The sequence below is a fragment of the Vitis riparia genome, chromosome 8 (genome assembly GCF_004353265.1).
Source record: "Vitis riparia cultivar Riparia Gloire de Montpellier isolate 1030 chromosome 8, EGFV_Vit.rip_1.0, whole genome shotgun sequence".
In the NCBI taxonomy this organism is placed as follows: Eukaryota; Viridiplantae; Streptophyta; class Magnoliopsida; order Vitales; family Vitaceae; genus Vitis; species Vitis riparia.
Window position 1 is genome coordinate 14,602,025 of NC_048438.1, and position 22,986 is coordinate 14,625,010.

Sequence of the window (22,986 nt, forward strand, 5' to 3'; positions counted from 1 at the left end):
TAATTGGGTTGTGTTGGTCTAGCTTGGCCTTTTGGCACGCCGGGCCACTGGCCAAAATAGGCGGCCTAGTCCATTGGACGCCTCTAGATTGAGATAGAATGTTCCATTAGGTCATGATCCTAAGGAGTTATGTTCATATAAACTATGGTCATAGTAGTTCTTTAAATGAAACTTGATATAGACTCGTTAAGAATTAAAACATATCTGTTGAATGCACAATAAGAAGATCTGTAACTCAATGATAGTAGTGGTAGTATTGAAATGTTGATAGTTTCTACCTTATTATATTATAAACACCAGTTCATAAGGAGACTAAACACAATGGATAACATGTCATGAACTCGAGCACATAGTGTTTTGTTATTATTTACATATCGTATTGGAGTGTAGTTGATTATTTGTAGTGGAGTATTAAATCAACTTCATAATTGGATTTTGAGAAAGTCAATACTATCATATAGGTCAAGTGGTCCCCGCTCTGAGCTCATATACCTTGTTTTGTTAATACAACCTATGAGGATCGGATTGACTCTACGTTCACTTTTATGTATAAGGGAGTTTTGGTAATTATGTAAGATTGCACAAGGGTAAGTGAACAAGGTCTCTGGATTAGGCAAATTGATTCATTAATAAGCCTTATTGGGTTAATTAATTAATTAGGACTCATTTTTGGATAGAGTAAATGACTCAAGCCCTTAGTGGGCTTAAGTCACTTAAACCTAACAAGGAAGCCTATAAATACCCACTTAGGAGTTAGGGTTTCCATAGAGTTGTCTTCCACCTCCAGAGAGTAAGAGAGTCACAACCGTCACCCTCTCTTCCCCCCATCATAAGCGTGCTAGGATGAAGGGAGAGTCATGAGGCAAGAGATCATGGGTTTACGAGACTTTTTATGACTCTACATAAACTCTTCATCAAAATGAATCAATTTAGGAACATCCAAATCGAATGTAATGTTTTCTAGCACTGATATCTAAATCTATTTTGTTTAAAATTATATTTGTTTCCCTTGTGCATAAGATTTAGAAAGTTTAGGGAAGTTTTTATAGGCACCTTACCTAATATGGGTATATGGTATGGAAAGATTCAGGTATCCCTACGTTTTCAACGTGTTCAATATAGACCTAAAGACTAAAAAGAATGTTTGACTTCCTACCATGTATGACACCTATAATGCAAAGTCTATGGATCAAATGCATTTCAAGAAACTTCTTGATGGGTCTTATATTCACAAGTGGGATGGATAGGAGGTTTCTAAGAAGAGGGTTAAGGAAAATGATGAGATTAAAGCTATGAATGGTGGAGAGTTCCCTCAAGGTCATGTGATAGAGGAAATGCAGATCGAGGAGCCCCCTTGTATTGAGCATCCATTTTTCCACCTTCACCTCCCCCAATCTTGAGTTTGATCTATAGTATTTTCCCCCATGATTTTAATGTTGCCAAATGGGAAAGATATAAACTCTTCATAGGCTTGTCTATGGGGTTTAAGAGTTATTTTAAAGTTATTTTGGATATATATTTGGTTTGGAAATGTTTTAATACTCCACTTATGTTGGTTGCTTTGTTGTGGATATGCTTTTAGACATGTTTTATTCCACTATGGATAGCTCCTTTACCAGTCTATTTAGATTTTATGGATATTATGGATATAACTTTGGACTTCATGGTTATTTATTTCCAATACACTTCATGTTATTCATATCATTTGTTACATATCCTTTGGGACATTGATCTTTTTGGTTTGATGATTGTTAGATGGATGATTGTACATTTATGCATATTTTTTTTAATTTTCTATTTACTTGTATCTTTGAGCTTTATTTTCTTGATTTGTTTTATACATTTGTCGAATGAGAGTCTTTTCCCTGGATAGCATAGTTTTGTCATCATTAAAAAAATGGGAGATTGTTAGCTTAAGGGTTTCCCTAATCGGATTTTGATGATAATAAAACGAGGTTAATAATGCTAATGGTTCAAATTAAGTTAAGTTTTTCTAGTTTGTTTGTTAAAATTCATAGAAAGCTCAAGCAATTATAGAAGAAGATTAATTTTTTTGAAGATTTGTGATCTTTGAAGAAGTAACATGGGATTGTAAGATGGTATTTGTTGGTGCACTTAAGTCTAAATTATTTCTCATACACTTGAAGTTTATTTTCATCTTTACCTAAGTTTAAATCAATTATTTTTATAAAAGATTTGGATGAATGCTTGTTTTCGAATAAAACCGTTTTTTAAAACACTTCCCAATCAAAACCTAAGGCCTCCATTGGTAACTTCTTTTGAAAGCAATTTTTGTTCTTAATAACAAAAAAACAGGAAACCATGTTTGACAAACTAAAAATATGATGTTTTTAGAGAATAATTTTTAGTTATTTTCATTTAGGTTTGAGGTGCTATTTTAAAAAATAAGTATACTAATGGAGAATGATTAAAAATAAAGCATTACTTACAAAAGTTATTTCTAAAACATATTTAAAAATATAAAAAATGGGTTAAAAACATTTCGAGTCTCTAACATATTTTCGTTTTACAAAACATCAATGAACAATTTTCAGAAACCGCTATTAAAAATTATTTTTCAAAACTGGTTTTGAAAACTTTTGAAATATTGACTAAGGAATACTACTAATGAGAATATGCATTTCCAACAAAGTTTCCACAACAACTACAAAACTACATTCGTAATTTCATTTCATGAGATGAAAGAACCCGTTTTGACAATATCCTTGCAAAACACTTCTAACATATAAAGTGTTTTTGAAGTAAAAATCAAGTGTTCAATAAAATCTAGAAAGCATTTTTAAAAAATTGAAAAACTACCTATAATGCATCTTGCACAAATGTTTGGTAACAATTTTTTCGAACACTTTTTTTATTCCCCATAAAAAGAAATAGAAAAACAAAAATAATTTTTATTTTTAAAAAATAATTATTCTAAATAACATCTTTTAATTATTTTTATTTATTTTCTAAGAATTATTTTAAAAGATAATTATACAAATATAGAATATGATTGAAAATAAAATATTAAATATAAAAATTACTTTTAAAACATATTTAAAAACTTATAAAATAGATTAAATATATTTTAGGTTTCTAATAAATGTTCATTTTACAAAACATCAAAAAACAATTTCAAAAATGATTGTTTCAAATCATCTTCGAAAGCACTTTCCAAACAAAGTCCATATGTTTTTAACTTATTTTCTATATTTTAAATATTTTTTAAAAAATAATTTGTATTTATAATGTTCTATTTTCAACCAGTCTCCATCTTCATACAATATTTTAAAAACAATCGTAAAATAAAAAAAGAAAGGAGAAAAAAGAGAACAGGTAAAAATAATTAAAAAATATTTTTTAAAAACACCCCATTTTCTATAATCAGATCATCAAACACATTTTCTATAATCAGAACTGTAAAAAACAAAACAATTTTCAAACAAGACCTTGGCCTCTGTGTTTCGATTCCGTGGCTATCCACAAGCCGAGGCGGTCCTAACTAATTAATCTCACCCATCCCAGCCGATCCCCACCCTAGCTACTACAACCCCTACTTATATTACATTCGCGGCCTACACCAACTATGGGGAAAAACAATCCAATAAACAAGGGTCTATGATCATGCGTGATAATAATCAGCAACCAGAAACGGCATTCTGAAAGTTTTCTCCTAGATGGAACCAGATGAACAGTCCATAATCCAACTACGAACCATGTTCTTCATCACAGGTTTCAACAAGAGAAACCAGCGTTCCAATCAACTCATGCAATCACACACCTGTGCTGCCACAAGACTAATTCATCCTTATCAACAATTGCCCAATTATAGACAGTAGCCACATCTTTCACTATTGCAGAAATTTGTGTCGGTAAGAGTCTCAAGGCAATATGATGAAACCATAAAAGGGTCATTGCAGATCATTTCCCGTGCCAATGGACCCCTGGTTGGACTCATCAGCCTATATTTGAGGAAAAGCATAAGTGAATGGGGGCAGTTTCCATGACCGATCCATGCATCTTTGTACACTAATAATCTGGTTTTCGTTTTTTCATTTTTGTTCTGCAATGCAATGGTTGTCATCACTCCTCAGTGATTAAGCAACAGAGGTGATTTGGATGTCAACAGAGGATGGCGAAACAAAAAAAAAAAAAAGACAAATCAGATGCTTAGAACGATGAAGAGTCCATAGAAAGAAAAAACAAAGGCGTATTCATTGATACCAAACATGCAGTGTAAATATGTAAATCAGCTCGGCATAGCATTTCTTAAATAGAAAAGCGGGTGAAATCCCAAACTTGACCCAAGCAACAAAAAAGAGAAACCACAAGTTTCAGAAACCAGATTGTGAACCCAAGAAGTCAGCCAGTTTGCCCAAATGCTAATGAAACCTGTTTCAATACAGCCAGCACAAGTTATGACTAATAGATAACTCTGCTGATAAAAAAAAGGATATAATAGTTGCTACAACTTGATGTATCCATTGGCAAGCAAAAGAGGAGGGTGAGAGATGGGTATATAACCTCAAACTCTGAACATTGTGCATCACCTGATGACTAGGCAGACCTCCCTTGCTACAACTATGAAAATTCCCACGAACAAGGAGGTTACCGGCACTAGCAGAGACAGTAGTGATGAATCATAACATCTCTTGTGACTTCCTCACACAACGGCTGACTTTCTTCTTGAATTCGTCTCTCTTCTCTCTCCATTCTTTAGCAGCTGCAATTGTACAAATAGAAGCACGCCATTATCATTTAGAATATTAGTCAAGGTTCTATGTTATAATCCAAAGAGATGCTCTACAGAGCCACACAAAGATTCTGAGTATATAATTTAAATTGCCTTCAGTTTAAGATGGCCTGCTATGCTCATTTTTGTTGCCAGTTTACATATTTGAGTATTAAAACCATGGCCATTTTTATCACTTGAAATTCATCTCATGGCAGAAACCATCAGAGATCAGAGTTTAAATGGTATATATCCCTGTCGAGACTGAATAAACCTCCCCTTGGTCCTGACTTGCAACTTTAAATTCACATTCAAATATTGGCATTTGGCAATGTGAAAGATATGAAGAATGACATTTGACAAATTGCTACAGTTGTCATATTCCACAAACTAATAAGCAAGGGGTAATCCAAACTGACCACAGATACACACACAGTAATTTCAAAAGTATAGCTATTTGCAGCAGAAAAATGTGCATGGCAAGTTATTGACAAATTACAACTACTGTCTATTCTACATACAAATAAATGCACACAGAAAACTAAAGATTAATACAAAAAATAGAGCCAATTGCAATGATTTTCCATTATATAAACTAACAGATGGGAGACATGTAAACTAATGAAAGAGAAATAAATTTAAAAGAAAATACATTTTTTCACAGGAAAAATTTAGGACAATTACTTCAGAAAATGCAAACAATATTGTCACTAATTGGTCTCTGTTTATCAAAACTAACCATTAATTACACATTGCTTGGTTGGTTATACCATGGAGAGATTTAAAGAAAATTTTTTCTACCCAAATAGAAGTTTCCATAAATTTGAGTAATCTCCCTGCACACCATGTTAATTACCACATGAAATTTACTGATATATTGGAAAAATAAAATGTATTCTTCTGAGTTGTCTAAACATTGTCTAGCTCAGCTAAGGAGATTCAATCGCTCAACTAAGAATCCAGGCAAAAATATATACTGTATTCCAATTTGTAGTTGTGTGTGTACATGTGGAGAGCAAAATTAATGTTAGATTAATGTTAATAAGAAGAATGGAATCCCCAAACTAATACTAGATGAGGTAACGAGTCAGAATTGAACTTACAGCAGCTTCAATATTTGCAGGAGATTCATCATTTGGACTTGAAAGCATTGATATGATACTCAAAACTATGCTTTCAACCGTGTGCATATGAAACCATCCCAGTAATAAAAGTCAAAAAGCAAATACCAAAAGGGAATCAAAAGTGATGTCAGTATGCCAAATAATATACAGTATCTTTTTCTGATATGCCAACTATCTATATTTTATTGGAAGATATTTTATTCTTTCTCTTATATGGTGTTAATCTCATACTCTGAACCTTTAATCACCACAGAACTATGACCTCCATGCTAACTACTACCTCCATCTTGGTATGACATGAACATACATACTATTAGAAACAATAATTGACTGAGCAGCATGCACCAAAACTATAACTCCTACCTCCAAGGTCTCTTTCTTTCTCTCTACCTTTTACATTTTTTATATTTTATTTTTTGTCTTCTAAACAAATGCATTTTATTCTCTTAGATGGTGTTAATCTCACATTCTCAACTTTTACTCACTCTTACCACCAAAATTATTAACCCCGCGCCCCAACCCCAAACCAGAAACCAACCTGCCCCCTGCTCCCCTCCCCTTCTTCCTGCGTTCTCTTCTTTTGGCTTTTGATTTTTATTATGTTTTTTAAGGAAGACATTTTCTTCTATTAAATGGAGTTAATCTCCCATTCTCAACTTTAATTCACCACCAAAATTATGACCTCTGTGCTAATTCCTGCTTCCCATCTTGGTGTGAAATGAACATACTATTAGAAACAATGATTGACTTGGCAGCTTCCCCTAATGCTAAATATGTGTTGCATGCAAGTTGGACAAGTTGACATTCCTATGCCTTTTGTAGTTTAATTTTGTCAAATTTGATTAAAAAGGAAAAAAGAATTCTTTTTCAGAAAAGGGATAAAGGTTACCTAGAGGGAACCTTCTTTCAATAAAATTAAATGGAGTAAACTTCTTTGATTTCAGGAACACTTAATTATCAAACTTAATGGGTGTTTGATAAATCAACTTAAAAACTTAAAATAACTTAATAACTTAATTTAAGTCATTAAATAAATTAAGTATGCTTGGTAAAATAACTTAATGATATGACTTAAAGTAAAAACCAACTTTAAGTAATAAGTAAAATTAACTTATTCTTAAGTCCATATCTTCATTTTATTTTTTTACCCTTTTACCTTAGTTACATCCACAATCTCTTTTGCTACTCCATGACCTTTATTGTTACTTAACCTCCCTTGCTCTAGTAATAATTTATGAGGATAAATATGTCAATTTGATGATTTAGAATAAATTTTAAGTTAATTTTATCAAACAACCTCAACACTTAAAGTAACAATTAAGTACCAAATTTTAATTCAACAACTTAAGTATATTTTAATTGAAAGTCAACTTTAGTCATTAAGTAATAAGTATTAAGATTTACCAAACACCCCCTTAGAGAGTGTTCGGTAAACTGACTTAATGACTTCATATGATTGGATAACTCAATATAAGTTATTAAGTAAATTAAGTATATTTGGTAAAATAACTTAATGTCATACCTTAAACTTAAAAATAACTTTAAATATTAAGAGGATTAAGCATGTTTTGTGTCATCAAGTAGCTTTGTTTGACCTTTTGACACCTTTGTATACAATATGCACACTTTTGCATGCCTTTTTGTTAAGCGCTATAAATATACTCTATCTTTGTCTATAACAATGAATAAATAAATATTAAGTATAATAATTTACTTGTTCTAAATCGTAAATCCTTTTTGCCCTATTTGCATACATCTAGTGAAAGTCTCTTTCACATCTATGATTCCACTTTTTATATTGAACATTTTATAATTATTTTGTGTGTATAATACTTTTAATATGAATGTTTAACAAACAAATTTATTACTTAATATTAATGAAGGTAAATATTAATTAAAATTAATGAAAGTAAATATTAGTTAAAATTAATGAGGGTAAATATGTCAATTTGATAATTTAGAGAAAAAAAAGAGTAAATTTTACCAAATAACCTAAATATTTAAAATACAAATTAATTAATGAATTTTAAGTCAAAAGCTTATGAATAATTTAACTCAAAGTCGACTTAACTCATTAAGTAATAAACATTAAATTTTACCAAATTCCACCTTATGCTAATAAATTTTAAAATAATGTCACTCCTAAAAGATAGCAAACTAACCAACCAAAACTAATCAACCTACCACTCTTAAAACATATGATCTAGATAATTTGAAAATTATCATCGACAGTATCCATAACAATTCTCCACTCTAAAATTTGTCTACTTTAAAATTTAAAAAAAAAAACTTGATGGCAATAGGCAAATCTTCCAAAACCACTCCTTTTTGCACCACATCAACATTCTTTCACACTGCAATAAAGTATCTTACCTCTTCTCTCCCTTGATTCATCTAGTCAACTTATTACTATTTGGTATAGGGCAATGATTTATCATGTAGAGGCTCTCTATTAGGTAAGATAGTTATCTCCTCCATGTTTGTTGTGTTTGGTTGAGGAACTGATATGGAGCCATACTTCTCTTCAATATCCTGTCCTACTCAGATGCTTGAGATCTTCTTTTTGTCTCAACCCAAAAAATGCATGGGTCTTTCATGTCTAGCCCTAATACCAAGTTGTTATGTGCAACTTAGATAAGTTGATCATCTTATGCCCTTTGTGAGCCAATTCTGTCAAATTTACCAAAATAGGAAATTATAGAAAAAAAATAATAACCGTTACTTTGAGGGAACCTTCCTCCAATAGAATTAAAAGGAATAAGCTTCTATGATCATTCATTTTATTAAAATTTAAGTTAAGAATAACTTATTTCTAAATGAATTAATAGGAATAACTTATTTTTAAGTTTGTGATAATACATCCTAAATGATAACAACTGACCAACCAACACTAATCATTTTATCACTCCTAAAATGTACCAATTAAATAATTTGAAAAACTGCGGTCTTACATTATTAATAACAATATAGCATACTCTATACCACCGCATGATGATACCTCATCTTTAATACTTTTTTTGGGAGAAACATGAGCAACATTTTGAAAACCCAATATTTTCAACTGTTGGACATTCACCAACAAAGTGGGCTAAACGGAAGGATTTTGAGAAACCAACCTTTTCGGCTGTTGGAAATTCACCAACACAGTTAGCCAAACCTTATCCACCCAAACCTTTTCAGCTGTTGGAAGTTCAGCTACAATTGAAAAGCACTTTCCTTTTGCAGCTTTCTCAAAAACAATATGATTAACTAAAAAAATACACAAAAATAACTCTTAAATTTTCACTCCAAGACTGCTTTAAAAATAAAGTCTAATCAACCCAAGGAAATTAAAGACATGCAATGATATCCCCAAGTACTTGTGGTATTATGTGACACTAACTTAAATAAGGGATCATGCAAATGAACTAAAATTGAGAGAGACTTTTACAATTGAAACAAAAGATAAACCTTTGCAAGTAACTTCGCCACCTCATGAGTATGTTGTTATTGAATGACAATAATCTCACAACTTATCACAAAATCTCCCTAATTCTTTACTTTGATGTGTTTGGGTAATTCTAGGAAGATTTATCACATTTTTTTCATGTAAAGACACCTCATCCAAATAGCAACTCATCATGGCTGTTGAAGCTTTCATAACATCAAGACAAACATATTAGAATTAGAATGTATTGTTCTCTCACCCATCATGAATGGCTTATCATGTTATAACATGGTAACCAAATAAATGGTTATCTCATAAAATAGGGCAACCGTCATTGTGACAGAAGCAATAAGTTATCCCCTGCAGTCAATGCTATAGCACTGGAGTGCAAGAAAGAGGAAGAGTAAATTAAGAAGCATGTACAACAGATTGATCGACCCCAAGGCAGTGAATATAAATGCTCACAGAGGAGCAAGAAATAGTCATTGAAGGAAGTTCAGATTGTATGTACCGTGTGGACAGGTGTCCAACGCTCACTTGCAAGCTCATAGCCATTCGGGTCCTCACCAGGCGGATGTAAAATTGATATGCAAACTCGTCCATCAGGATAAACTGCAGTTTAAGAAGTAGGTACAATTAGCATCAGAGAGTGCTCCAATGAGAATATATATGTATATGAGAGGCATAAGAAGTTAACCATTAGGATGCCACATATCCGAGGTAAACCTCACTGATGGAGGACTGTTGGGATAATTGGGTGGAAAACTCATAATAGCATTGAAAAAGCCCCCATCGCTGCAAGTAGACAATTTGTCAGTACAAAAGAGAGCAACAATGGCACATTTGGCATTAATAGGAGCATCAATTTTGTGAAAACAGCGATCTCATGTAAAATGTAAATCACCCCAGTATCTACAAATCAGATACAGCTTCTTATCCAACACTGCTGAAGAATTTAACAGATAAATCATGGAATTGAGGAAAACATAGATTCAGAAATCATCCCTGCATTAAGCAAATGAAAGGAAAGGGCAGTGACTGTGACAGAAAATGAACAAAATAAACACACCAAAGACACATGCACGCACTCGGCTTTGACAAAACAATAGTCTCGTAATTGTGGATGCCCACTGCCTCCTTACCACCTTGGCAGCAAGAAATGATCACAGCCCATCATATAATGGTTTTCATCTAGAATATCAAGTTGAAATGAGCCCGGTTAGTGTGCAATTATTTCAAAGATTTGAGCAAAATCAAATGATTAAAATCATCCAAATCTAGATTATTGAAGGTCACATGGGACTATTGTTATTCATCTCTTCTTAGAGCAGACATGGAAAGATTAGAGGGGTACTGGTCAGGCCAGACAGCAATATCACTTGAGAGGAACCAACCTACGACCCAACAAAAAGAAACGCACAAGCACACATATGAATCATGATAAAAGCTACAAAACCCCAAGCCAACAACAAACACAGACCCAGTAAATCAAAACCAAAGAGAAGGAACAGCAATCGGGACCAACGCAGTCTCAAAGACAGAAAAGAGTAAATGAATCCCAACGCAGAATCATCATGTATACAAGATGTTAGAAAAAGATCCAAACTTTAAAACCAAATCGGAAAGCAGACTCACTAAAGGGTATCAGGAGGTCCAATAATGGAGACGCTCCATTCAAACACATTGCTCTCATCAACCAGCCCTGCCGAGAAGCCGTCCACCGGTCTTTTGCAAAGATCTGAATCACATAAACAACCAAACATCAGAGAAACCAAACCCGACAAAAAAACGAAAAAGAAAGAAGTAAGAAAATCAATTAAGATCAAACCTCTGAGCTGCTTTTGAAGGAGAAGGCATGCTTGGGTGGTTGAGGCCATAGCAGAGGAGAGAGAGCACTCGCCTCAGATAGGAGGCCGAGAGACGAGGTTAGGGTGCAGAATGCTTAGCGAGCGCAGAGAGACAGAGAAAGGGTGGAGGGTGAGGTGGGTCGCGCCTTTTGTAGCCGACTGCGGTTCGCATCTGGACTCCAGGTGGCAGCATCGAGACCCGCGCGTTTGGATACTGTATCCACTCCCACAAGATTGACCCGATCCGAAACATCATACACAGACGAAAAAAACTAAAAAGAAAGAAAAAATCATAATTGGGTGGAGAGGTGGATTCGGGGCGGGTAGACTCGGTGAGAGCAGCGAGGGCCCAGTGGGCACATGCGATGATGGTGGTCAGGAGCGACTTTATCGTCAATCGCCATGTATGAATATGAGGGAGGGCGATGGGCCCACTAACATGGATGGCATTGACTGTCTTCTTCGATTGGATGAGGCGCTGGTCACACCCGCATCCACATTGGGTGGGGGTCGGCCCTTTAAGTCGGCTGCAATCCTCAACTTTTTAACGCACACCTTCAAATATACTAATTTTCAAATATTTGAAAAATCATAAGCTACATTTTGAAAATATAGAATAGGAAGGTATACCAAACGTTACAAAATGAGCTTTCACTGCATTAAAATTGGGAAAATAATTGTAGATGTGGTCAAAGATAATGCTAATTCTAGTAAAATCTTTAGGTGATATGATTCTAAGAAGTAATTAGGAAGAAATTTATTATTAGAATCTTCTGCAACGACTATTAAGTTTGTATCGACGACGAAATCCTTGTAGGGTGTATCATGTGTGAAGAAACGAATAAAAACTCCGCCTGCTTTTAGAATATTCTCGGCGTTGGTTTTTCAGATGGCTGATGGACGGTCTAGATTAATCGATCACTGTAAAGAAAGTATAGGAAGCATACACAGTATTTTTTCTACAACCGTATGGAAATTTCTCGAAACGACGAGAAGCGGGAAAAGAACCGCAAAAGCAAGGTCTTGTGTGAAAATATAGAAACAATTCTGCGCCGTCCATTTTCCAAAATCGGACGGCTGCGAATCTTTGAATTCGAACATTCTCGAACGCCACAACCAATGATATATACTCTCTCTCTCTTTTCCTTCATCCATGAACAATTTTCTAAACCCTAGCGCTGCAGAGTCTGTGTTTTTGAGATCTTAGAATTTCTATTTGGCGTTTATTCTGATACCATTGTATAAAGGCAGTAATGGCTGGAAAAGGTGAGGGTCCGGCGATCGGAATCGATCTCGGCACGACCTACTCGTGCGTGGGAGTGTGGCAACATGATCGTGTTGAGATCATTGCGAACGATCAAGGAAACAGGACGACGCCGTCTTATGTTGCGTTCACTGATACCGAGAGGTTGGTCGGTGATGCAGCTAAGAACCAGGTCGCCATGAACCCCATTAACACCGTCTTTGGTAAGATCCTACTTCTCTTATTCGGAATTATGGTTTTCACTTTTGAATCTGTAATGCAGCTCTAAATTTGTTTCTGATTGTGATCATGTTTTTATAGTTTAGATCCACGATTATGTTTTTGGAATTGGATTTTTTTTTTTTTTTAATTTGAGTTCTTATTTAAGTCGGTTTCATTGAAATGCGTATTCTGCTTGATAATCGTGTTGCTGTGGATGTCTACATGTGATTTGTTAGGTTTCAATTGAATTTCAGATGGATCTGTTTGTTTTAATGAAAAATAGTTTGTTGGGAAAAGTTTCCTTTTCTTTCCTTCCACTACCATTTCTAGACGAGCGATTTGGGTTTAAAAAAATATGATGCATTTTGCTTAAAAAATTCGAACGTGGTTGATTAGAGTGGACACAAATTGAATTTTGACCTCTGGTTCGGAGGTAAACTTCGGGCCAAAATCTGTATAAATCCTCTCTGTTTCTGGTGAAAATACCCTATATGAAAAGGTTCCACGAGCTTCCTGATGGGCCTTAATGATTTTTGCATGAGTTATTAGTAAACCCTTTGTAATATGCTTGGAGAGTGAAATATGTTATTGCTGTTGAAATTTATTTGCTAATGTTTTTGAGAGAACTCACCGGAGACTATTCATTTGTTATATAATTTTTTGTTATACGACCCATCAGCGTGAACAACTCTTGATTGAATTGGAATTGTTAGTGAGTTTACATGTTTGGATCTTAGCATGCTGTATTTATTAATTGGGCTTTGTTTTTATTCTTGTATTGCTCTTATGCAGACGCAAAGAGGTTGATTGGTAGAAGATTCAGTGATGCGACTGTCCAGAGTGACATCAAGTTGTGGCCATTCAAGGTTGTTGCTGGACCGGGTGACAAGCCCATGATTGTAGTTAACTACAAGGGCGAGGAGAAGCAGTTTGCTGCAGAGGAAATTTCTTCCATGGTTCTCATGAAGATGCGTGAGATTGCTGAGGCCTACTTGGGTTCTGCTGTGAAAAATGCTGTGGTCACTGTCCCTGCCTATTTCAATGATTCTCAGCGTCAAGCTACCAAGGATGCTGGTGTCATTGCTGGTCTCAATGTGATGCGTATCATCAATGAGCCCACTGCTGCTGCCATTGCCTATGGTCTTGACAAGAAGGCCACCAGTGTTGGTGAGAAGAATGTCTTGATCTTTGATCTTGGCGGGGGTACTTTTGATGTCTCTCTTCTCACCATTGAGGAGGGTATCTTTGAAGTGAAAGCTACAGCAGGAGACACCCACCTTGGAGGTGAAGATTTTGATAACAGAATGGTCAACCACTTTGTTCAGGAGTTCAAGAGGAAGCACAAGAAGGACATTAGTGGCAACCCCAGGGCTCTCAGGAGATTGAGAACTGCATGCGAGAGAGCTAAGAGGACCCTCTCATCCACTGCCCAGACCACCATTGAAATTGATTCTTTGTATGAAGGCGTTGATTTCTACACCACCATTACCCGTGCCAGATTCGAGGAGCTTAACATGGACCTCTTCAGGAAATGTATGGAGCCCGTTGAGAAGTGTCTAAGGGATGCAAAAATGGACAAGAGCAGTGTTCATGACGTTGTCCTAGTCGGTGGGTCTACCAGAATTCCCAAAGTCCAGCAGCTTTTACAGGACTTCTTCAATGGGAAGGAACTTTGCAAGAGCATCAACCCTGATGAGGCTGTTGCCTATGGTGCTGCCGTCCAAGCTGCCATTTTGAGTGGTGAGGGCAATGATAAGGTTCAGGACCTTCTGCTGCTGGATGTTACCCCTCTCTCCCTTGGGTTGGAAACTGCTGGCGGTGTCATGACTGTGCTGATTCCCAGGAACACTACCATTCCCACAAAGAAAGAGCAAGTCTTCTCCACTTTCTCTGACAACCAGCCCGGTGTATTGATCCAAGTGTATGAAGGAGAGAGAACGAGGACCAGAGACAACAACTTGCTTGGTAAGTTTGAGCTCTCTGGCATTCCTCCAGCTCCCAGGGGTGTTCCTCAGATCACAGTCTGCTTTGATATTGATGCCAATGGTATCCTGAATGTATCTGCTGAGGACAAAACCACTGGTCAGAAGAACAAGATCACTATTACCAATGACAAGGGAAGACTGTCGAAGGAGGAGATTGAGAAGATGGTACAAGAGGCTGAGAAGTATAAGTCAGAGGATGAAGAGCACAGGAAGAAGGTGGAGGCTAAAAATGCTTTGGAAAATTATGCTTACAACATGAGGAACACAGTGAAGGATGAGAAGATTGGAACCAAGCTCCCCCCAGCTGATAAGAAGAAGATTGAGGATGCCATTGAGCAAGCCATCCAGTGGCTGGATAACAACCAGCTGGCGGAGGCGGATGAATTTGAGGACAAGATGAAGGAGCTGGAAAGCATCTGCAACCCCATCATAGCAAAGATGTACCAGGGTGCTGGAGGACCTGACATGGGCGGGGGAATGGATGAAGATGGTCCCTCAGCTGGCGGAAGTGGTGCTGGTCCCAAGATTGAGGAAGTGGATTAAACTTTTGGATTGTGGCCCCCTTTTTTTTCTCTTTTGATTTATTTTTAAATTTCAAGCTTATAGTGTCATTTTTGGCTATGAAGTTATTACAAATTTCTTTAATAGCCAGACCAAAGCGTGTCATGTTCTCAGTAGTGTCCTCTCCAACACATTGTAATGTAATATGGATTTGACGCTCTTTTTTAAGCCTTCTTCTGACCCTATCTCATGAATGAAGCGGGAATATGAATTTTAAGAAGATTACAATGAAATAAGCCCCTTGGATGCAATGCATCGTTTTATGACAATGCAATTAGGCTTTATTAGCAGGAAATCATGATGCAGTCCCCCAATTAGCTAGGAAAACACACATAGATACCAGGTGTGCATGTTTATTCATAATTTTTCTGTTGCTAAGAAAGATACGCTGTAGTCCATTTGCTAAGCAAGCATGCCCCAGCTCGTTGCCAGAAAGCTGTACTCAGCGGCTTTGGGCAGATCTTTGTATTGTTAACTGGTAGAGACTAGAGAGAGTGCTCACTTGGGCTTCCAAATGCAAAACCAGTAAGGCCATGGAGGCTGAATAACCAATAATGTTCACCAGTTTTGGGGGTTTTATGCAAACGCTGATATAATGAACAAGTAGGAAAATTGACCATTTTTCATCCTCTTGAGCGGTTGCCTTCCTGGGATCTTACCTCAACCTCACCCACTGTCTTTGACGAAAATTACATCTCTTGTTCCCTCAGAGAGTCAGACATTCATCTCTCAAACCCTTCTGCCCTTGAAATTTACGTTGATTTTCTTCGTATCAGTTGAATTGAACTGCACAAATCTAATCTGTAAGGGCAGGGATATCCTATAGGCATTTTCAGAGCCAACAAAAAGCATCTAAGAATAGGGAACATACTTAAGATTTCCACGTTTGCCAGTGTATTACTAATACCAATCTTTTTCGTTAGACCTACAACAAAACCAGAAGGGCCCCATAATTTTCCGTCTCCGCAAGTGATGACGGATACTCTAGCTTCTCTCATCTCTCCGTGTGCACTGCAGTGGTTAGTTAGGCGTCAAACATTTAAAAAAAAATAATAATAAAAGGTGAGATCAGTTCCACACAAAAGAAAGGGAAATCCAGTCAACCAGACGCCATCCTTGACACATTATCATAAAAGTTGCCGACCTTGAATGGGGGCCTCTCAAGTCTCAAGTCTCACCGCACCCACCTGCACTCCACAAAAGACAACCCTTGACTCAGCCTCCAGTTCCACACTAGAAAAATAGGAAATGAAAAAGCGAAATGCTTATATAGCTCTTTTCAGTCTAAATATCATCCAACAGTCCATTCAGATAACGTTTCAAAGCGGCTAATGCCGTTGGCTCAAATAGGTTGTGGGCACGCCTGCTGAGAGACATATCATGGTTCAGGAATAAAATAAGATAACGCATACATATGTCGGATGGTGCTTTGTCTCAACATGTCAAATCACTTTTCACCCAACTTTTTCTCTTCAGGAACTTGTGATGGAGCTGCTCACTACTTGTTCCCTCCTGCAACCACAACATTTTGATCACCTATGGATCCACTCTTGGCAGCTTTCCCTCTCATAGCATAGGAGAACCAACACTGTACGGCTTAAAAATGAATAACCTGTTCTCAATTAAGATTTAAGATATTCCCATTGAGAATTGAAGAAGCTGGTAGCTTCTATACACGCATGAAACCCAAGGCCAGATACTGGGAAATAGGAACAATTTCGATATACAGTATCAACAAATATAAGAGAAAAACAGTTGCACATACTCCCATAAAACATGAGACCCCACATCCATAAGAGGCTCAATTCAAAATATAAACTACTGCCCTGAACTCAAAACAGCTAAACATAAGCCAGTAGAATAAATAATAAGTTCAAAAAAAAAAAAAATCATTACAGGAAAAACCTAAGTGTATGCATGGGAGCAAAAACCATAGCACTTGCTGAGCAAAAATTACAGTAAGATAAAAATGTGAGACACACATTTCATTTCATAGATTACATAGTACGATACAAGGTTAGTAAACAAAAGCACCAACCTTGGCACCACCACCCGTACAATTTCCTAATTAATGCCCCTTCCTCAAGTCAGCATCAGCTCATTGGCAGCAAGGTGAGGACGAAGGCAAACACGAACCTCATGTTCTTCTGGCCCCACACGGAGTTTTGGCACCAAAATCTCAAGCGTTGTTCCAGGCCCATCATAATATGCTTCAATGTTAGCATCTTCGGGAATTCGGGTTGAGAGTGGGATTTCTCTGATGAACTCCCCTGGAGGGCAATGCTCGGATGATGGATCTGTAAGCTTGAAAGTTCTGTCATGTCTCTTGATAAATGGCCTGCGAGATGTGCTCACACAAGACACTTTTATGATACCATGGGTGAGAGTATTCCTCCAAGATACTTTCACCCTCTGAAGATCCACAAAGGGCAAGCTGATAATGATCAAATAACCCTCTACATCCTCATAAATTGTTTTTGCAGCTGTGACAGGCCCATAAACATTCCTCATAACCCCACTAAAATCATTCAACCAGGGTGGCTCATTCGGGTGAATCTCCATATCTTGAACTCGATCAGAAGGAGGATTAACAGCCAAATAACAATCATCATCGTTCCCGTGCGGGAAGAAGTCCTTCCTCCTCTTGCTGCTAACAGGTGATAAGTCCATTCCATCACCATTGCTGTGGTTGGATGGCTGTGTTGACAAATTCAGCCCAGACCCATTCAACAATTTCTTTGAATGGGAATTCGAGTTACTCTTCACCGGAGGAGGTGGCCTTTCAAGCTCAAAGTCTGTGTTGGGAAGGTTCCTCCATGAACTGAAATCACTAGCCTCAGGTGGGATTGAAAAGTTCATATCCCTGCCTGTGAGTTCCATCCACCTTTTCCTCTCTTCTTCATCAACACCAATGAGATTTGGAGATGGAACAACTTCGATCCCATGAACACACTGAGGATTAGATAATCCCCTATAATGCTTGCGTTGCATCCTATGAGACCGAACAAACCCCTTATCAACACTAAAAGGAAACAACCGCTCTCCTTGGCGAGAATGCCCATTCATGTAACTCCTCAGCTGCATCTTACCCAATGCATTCTCAGGCCTTTCCTTGAAAACCCACATGTACATGTTCTCCATATCATGCTGAACCATAAAAACTTCAAGCTTGAGATCGGATTTATCAAACCCAGACACTCCATTGCTGTCCCTAATAATCTTTGCCTTGGACTTCTCATTCAAAGCAGGCTTAAAGTAGAAACTGAAGAAAAACCAAGCACCCCATATGCAATCTACCCGTTTGGCACATTTCCTTCCGGCCTTAGGGATAGTAAGGAAGCTCTCAGTCTCATAAATTTGAGGCGCAAGCCCCACTTCTAAAATGTCACACTGGTCAGAATTCCACGGCGGTGGGGGCGGGCTGCGCTCTGCCGACAGAGGTAAATTAATATCGGGTGGGCGAGTAAGTATGATTTGTCGATTCATCTCTAAATCCAGGTCTTCGTGCGATGAAGCACTTGAATCCATGGATAAGAGTGTGGATGGATGATGATTCTCCATTGAAAGGGCAGTGAGAAGTGAATCTCCCATTTCACCTCATCTCCTTTGTGATTGGGGTTACTATTTCTGGGGGGTTTGGAATTTTCATCCAAAAGAATTCAACAAAACAACCTATATAACCAACTTCTTCAAATCAATCCCCACAATAACCCCACTCCATCAAAACCCTAGCTTTCTATATCAAATTTGAATATGCCCCCACACCCACATTAAGATCAAATAAACAAGTCAAGATTCAAGACCCACAAAATCACCAGACCAATATAACCTAAAACTTTGACGAGAGATATTTGTAAGTCAAATCATTAAATATCTTTGATTTTTACCTATATATAGAGAAAATTAAAATCAACAAAAATCCAACCCTATCTTAATTAGAAAAAGGAAAAAAAATAAAATTGTGGATAAAACCCTAAACAAAAAAATAAAAATAAAAGAAGGGGAAAAAAATCTCTTCAATCTCTACCTACGGAGAGAGAGAAAGAGATGTAAGAAAACGCTAAAGGAAGACTATATCCAACCCCAGGCCCTGGAATCCTCCAAACACAGGTGGAAAACACAGAATCAGAACCATCAAATCCATCAAAATTACAAATTTCTTGAGAAAACAAAAAGGAAAAAAAAAAAAAAAACCAATCCTCAAAACCCCGACCCTAGAAGAAGAACCAAATCAAAGGGATCTTCAAAGGGAGTACCTTTTGGGAGAAGCTAGTTGGAATCCCCAAGAGGAGGGATGTGCAGAGGGCGTGATAATCCTCATCTTCACCATCGCCTTTTTTCCTCTCTGTGTGGTTTCCGTCAAACCAAACAAACAGAGCAGTGGAGTTGGGTGTTTTGTGTGTGGGAGAAAAACAGAGAGGTAGGGGAGTGCCGTTTAAAACCAGACCACCATAGAAGAGCCCTGCACCAGATAAAAACGTCCCTCCCACCACCAAAGTGGGGTTCCCGTCACTTAACGGTAACGGTGCAGTCAATGAGAGTGCCGCCACTGTATTGTCCTATCCTCTCCCCACTTCTTAATTCTAATAATCTGATCACACCTTTATCAGCTGATCTATCACTCTCCCTATTACTCCTTCTCCTCCAATCATATCACTCCCTTTTTAGTTTTTATTAGCAAATATCCTTAATTTTTTATTTTATTGGGTATTATTTTTCTTAATTATTCAACGTTCAACAACTCTCTCTTTCAATAAATATGAATATTCAATATAGAGAAATAAAAAATAAATTCAAATGGATTTGGTAGTATTCTCAATCACTCACAAAAGATTGAATTGGAGAAATTGGGTTGGTGGGGCATGTTTTGTAAGGATAGTTTTTAAAAATAAGTTTCACTTTTCTTTTGTTTTTAAAAATCAATAAAAATAAATCTTACTTTTTTAAAAAAAATTCTTTTTATTTTGTTTTATTTTTAAAATTTATTTTCAAAGAATAATAATCAACTAATATTAAAAAAATTATTTTTAAATCACACAATCAAACAAGTTCATAAAGTATCATAACAAAATATTTTTAAAAAATATATTAATTATTTTCACTTGTACTTTGGGTTATTTAAAAAATAATATATAAAAATAAAAAAAAATTATTGAAAATAAAATATTATAAGTAAAAGTTATTTAAAAAAAATCATATAAATATGAAAAATGATTAAAAATAAAATATTAAAGATAAAAAATATAGAAAAGTGATTTAAAACAATTCAGTTTTCAAATAGAATTTTATTATAAAAAAAATATCATAAGTTTTGAAAACCATTCATCTTTTTATTATTTACTATTTGAAACAACTTGAATAACTTGTTATTACTTTGAAACAACGTGAATAACTTGTGGAAGAGGCTAGGCACATCTTTATTCAATGTGTCACTTTCTTCACTAACAAAATCCAGAGTGTCAAATGCTAAAAAAGTGTGCCAAAAAAATAAGGAAAAAAAAAAAAAACTAGAGGGTAGTTATTGATGGTGCAATGAATCTCGAAAAGATAACAACATATTTTATTATTTTATTTGTATTTTATTATTATTAATTTTACTTTTCATTTTTGTTTATGAAATAAACTTTTAGTACTAAAGAATAGTGTTGTAATAGAATAGAATATATATATATCAATACGATTTTTAATAAAATATAATATTATTTAATTTTAAATTTAATGGATATGATATTATAAAGTAATATATTTGATAAGATATTATTATATTTTGTTTATATTTAATTTGTAAAATAAATAAAAAATAAAAGAAAATGTTTATTATGCTTCAATATTTAACATAAAAATTATATTGTATTCTAATATTTTTTTTATATATTAATATTATTTTACAATTTTTTAATCATAATTTAATTTTATAATAAAAATTTTATTTTGAACAATAAGTAACATAAAATAAATTAATTAATTAATTAATCAATGATATAGGAATGTTTCATTTTATTTAGAAATGACATGTTTTATAAAAAATAAATAAAAATAAAAATAAAAATCCAATAATATATCTCGTATCCTATCTTATGAATCACAGTTCATCATTAGACATGTTATTTTCTTTCTTATCTTATCTCATATGATAAATCATAAATTATGAGTTTATTTAATGTTATATTTATGAAATTGAGAGTACTTGCACAAAGTATATCGATTTGGTCGACACACCTGTATAAGTGGACTGTTTGGGGAAATCTTATACTTTCCTTTCAAATAAAATATCATTTATTGTTCTTTTTCCTCCACACCAATTTTAAAATAATTAAAAATCGTGGGAAAGAGCTCCCTCACAACTCCAAAAGAAGGAAAAAAGTAAAGAAAAGTGTTACCCCCAGTTGACGTCCCATGGGTGGTGGGTGGTGGGTGTGGAAACTATTACTCCTATCATCAAAGGGGCCTTACCAACACTGAACACACCCTAAAAATCCCTAATATAATGAAAAGTGGGCTTACTTTTTATAGTGTGGTGATGGGTAATCGATTCTTGAACCTGTGTTTTGGATACATGTAAGCAAAGATCTCGATTTTCCCCTACTAAAATATTGCTGCATCTAGATCAAGGCCAGCATGCCAGGGAATAAGGTTGCTTCAATTATCAGCATATTAAATGAGATAATTCTTACTTTTTGCTAGTACACTTAACCTTACTGCTTACTCATAATGGGGTCATATTTTATTGACCTAATTCAGTCATGGCCTCCTTGCTTTTGCTGATGTAATCATGGCTTCATAGTTGATCATGATCCGAATAGATAATACTCACGTGATGTATAAGATGAATTCTCTATATTTAAAAGTCATACAACATTAAAATAAAAATAAAAAAGATAATTCTTTAATAAATGTAAGATTTACATATATAATGGAAATATGGTATTCTATGATACGAAATCAAATAGATAAGCACTCCATATAAGATCGGAATAAATTATAATATCATTTATAATCATCTACTGTCTTTCATCTAAATATTATCTATTCTCAACCAATGAATTCTCATGGTTTGGATCCAGATGGCCAAGATGAATACATTACATATATACTAAAAGTTTCTTAGAAATTAATTAGACAGAAGGGTAAAAAACCGAGCCGAACAAGGGTCAGGCTCAATGCAGGATCTATCTTTTAGTAAAGTGCATGATAGGCTTTGCTTTAACTTTATAAAAAAGAAACAAGTTTAGATAGAAATCCCCATCTCTCAGCAATCAGCAAGGTAAAAGTGCAGTCTTACTAGGATAAACACTTACCCGACACTTGCTACATTATGTATGAGTAGAAAACTTGAAGGCAAAAGTTGGGCTATTGAAATTTTCTTTAATGGTTAGAAACACTCATTTGTATCTCAAATCAGATAATTTTTGGCTTTCCCTTAATGGGCTACGTCACTCAGGAATCACCTCCAGGCGTTTCTGTGACTGAAGATTATTAGTTTCTTCAAAGACATTTTCCAAGTAGTTTCTTTCTTAGGTGGAGATTGGTGGGAGGCGGGGGTGGGAAGGGGACCGCGGTAAGTAGTCCTTTTTATCATTATTGAGAATTGAATATTGGCTTGGCCTTGGATTCATGTGTCTCCTCAGTCCGCACATATATGTGTATAATATATATATATATATATATATATACCTATGATGGATTGGGTAATATATTTATTAATTGTTGAGTCCAGTGGGACAATACCTGATACCTCCCTGGTTTGCGTCCAAAAATCCAACAGAAGCTACCTCCCTTGCTAACTTACATGGACGGGAAGCTTCCTTGCTGCTCCCTCATCGGTCAAGACTGGTGGAGGTTGCC

The 22,986-nt window shown here is 35.6% G+C and overlaps 3 protein-coding genes across 9 annotated transcripts; 1 reads left to right on the forward strand and 2 right to left on the reverse strand.

Annotated features, from left to right (window-relative positions):
• Positions 1-4,190: 4,190 nt before the first annotated feature.
• On the reverse strand, positions 4,191-11,252 carry LOC117920430 (ubiquitin-conjugating enzyme E2 13). 3 transcript variants are annotated; one of them, XR_004652243.1, is made up of 7 exons: positions 11,112-11,252; positions 10,919-11,021; positions 9,981-10,078; positions 9,801-9,895; positions 5,843-5,919; positions 4,551-4,725; positions 4,191-4,392 (listed from the first exon to the last, which is right to left on the reverse strand). XR_004652243.1 is itself a non-coding variant. In XM_034837952.1 (6 exons), exons 1-6 carry the CDS (start codon positions 11,158-11,160, stop codon positions 4,641-4,643), a joined length of 507 nt encoding a protein of 168 aa, XP_034693843.1. In that variant the 5' UTR covers positions 11,161-11,252; the 3' UTR covers positions 4,417-4,640. The 3 variants fall into 3 exon arrangements, 1 of the variants encoding a protein (XP_034693843.1); XR_004652244.1 differs by having other exon boundaries at positions 4,525-4,725; XM_034837952.1 differs by lacking the exon at positions 4,191-4,392 and having other exon boundaries at positions 4,417-4,725.
• Positions 11,253-12,282: 1,030 nt separating this feature from the next.
• On the forward strand, positions 12,283-15,324 carry LOC117920489 (heat shock cognate 70 kDa protein 2-like). The gene is made up of 2 exons (XM_034838060.1): positions 12,283-12,597; positions 13,388-15,324. The coding sequence occupies exons 1-2, from the start codon at positions 12,384-12,386 to the stop codon at positions 15,121-15,123; spliced, it is 1,950 nt and encodes a 649-aa protein (XP_034693951.1). The 5' UTR covers positions 12,283-12,383; the 3' UTR covers positions 15,124-15,324.
• A 131-nt stretch (positions 15,325-15,455) lies between these two features.
• On the reverse strand, positions 15,456-19,696 carry LOC117920490. Of its 5 annotated transcripts, XR_004652255.1 has the most exons (5): positions 19,398-19,694; positions 16,554-16,653; positions 16,286-16,328; positions 16,013-16,152; positions 15,456-15,927 (listed from the first exon to the last, which is right to left on the reverse strand). XR_004652255.1 is itself a non-coding variant. In XM_034838061.1 (2 exons), exon 2 carries the CDS (start codon positions 18,730-18,732, stop codon positions 17,224-17,226), a length of 1,509 nt encoding a protein of 502 aa, XP_034693952.1. In that variant the 5' UTR covers positions 18,733-18,813; positions 19,398-19,625; the 3' UTR covers positions 16,931-17,223. The 5 variants fall into 5 exon arrangements, 1 of the variants encoding a protein (XP_034693952.1); XR_004652253.1 differs by having other exon boundaries at positions 16,013-16,328; positions 19,398-19,696; XR_004652256.1 differs by lacking the exon at positions 16,554-16,653 and having other exon boundaries at positions 19,398-19,692.
• Positions 19,697-22,986: the final 3,290 nt, after the last annotated feature.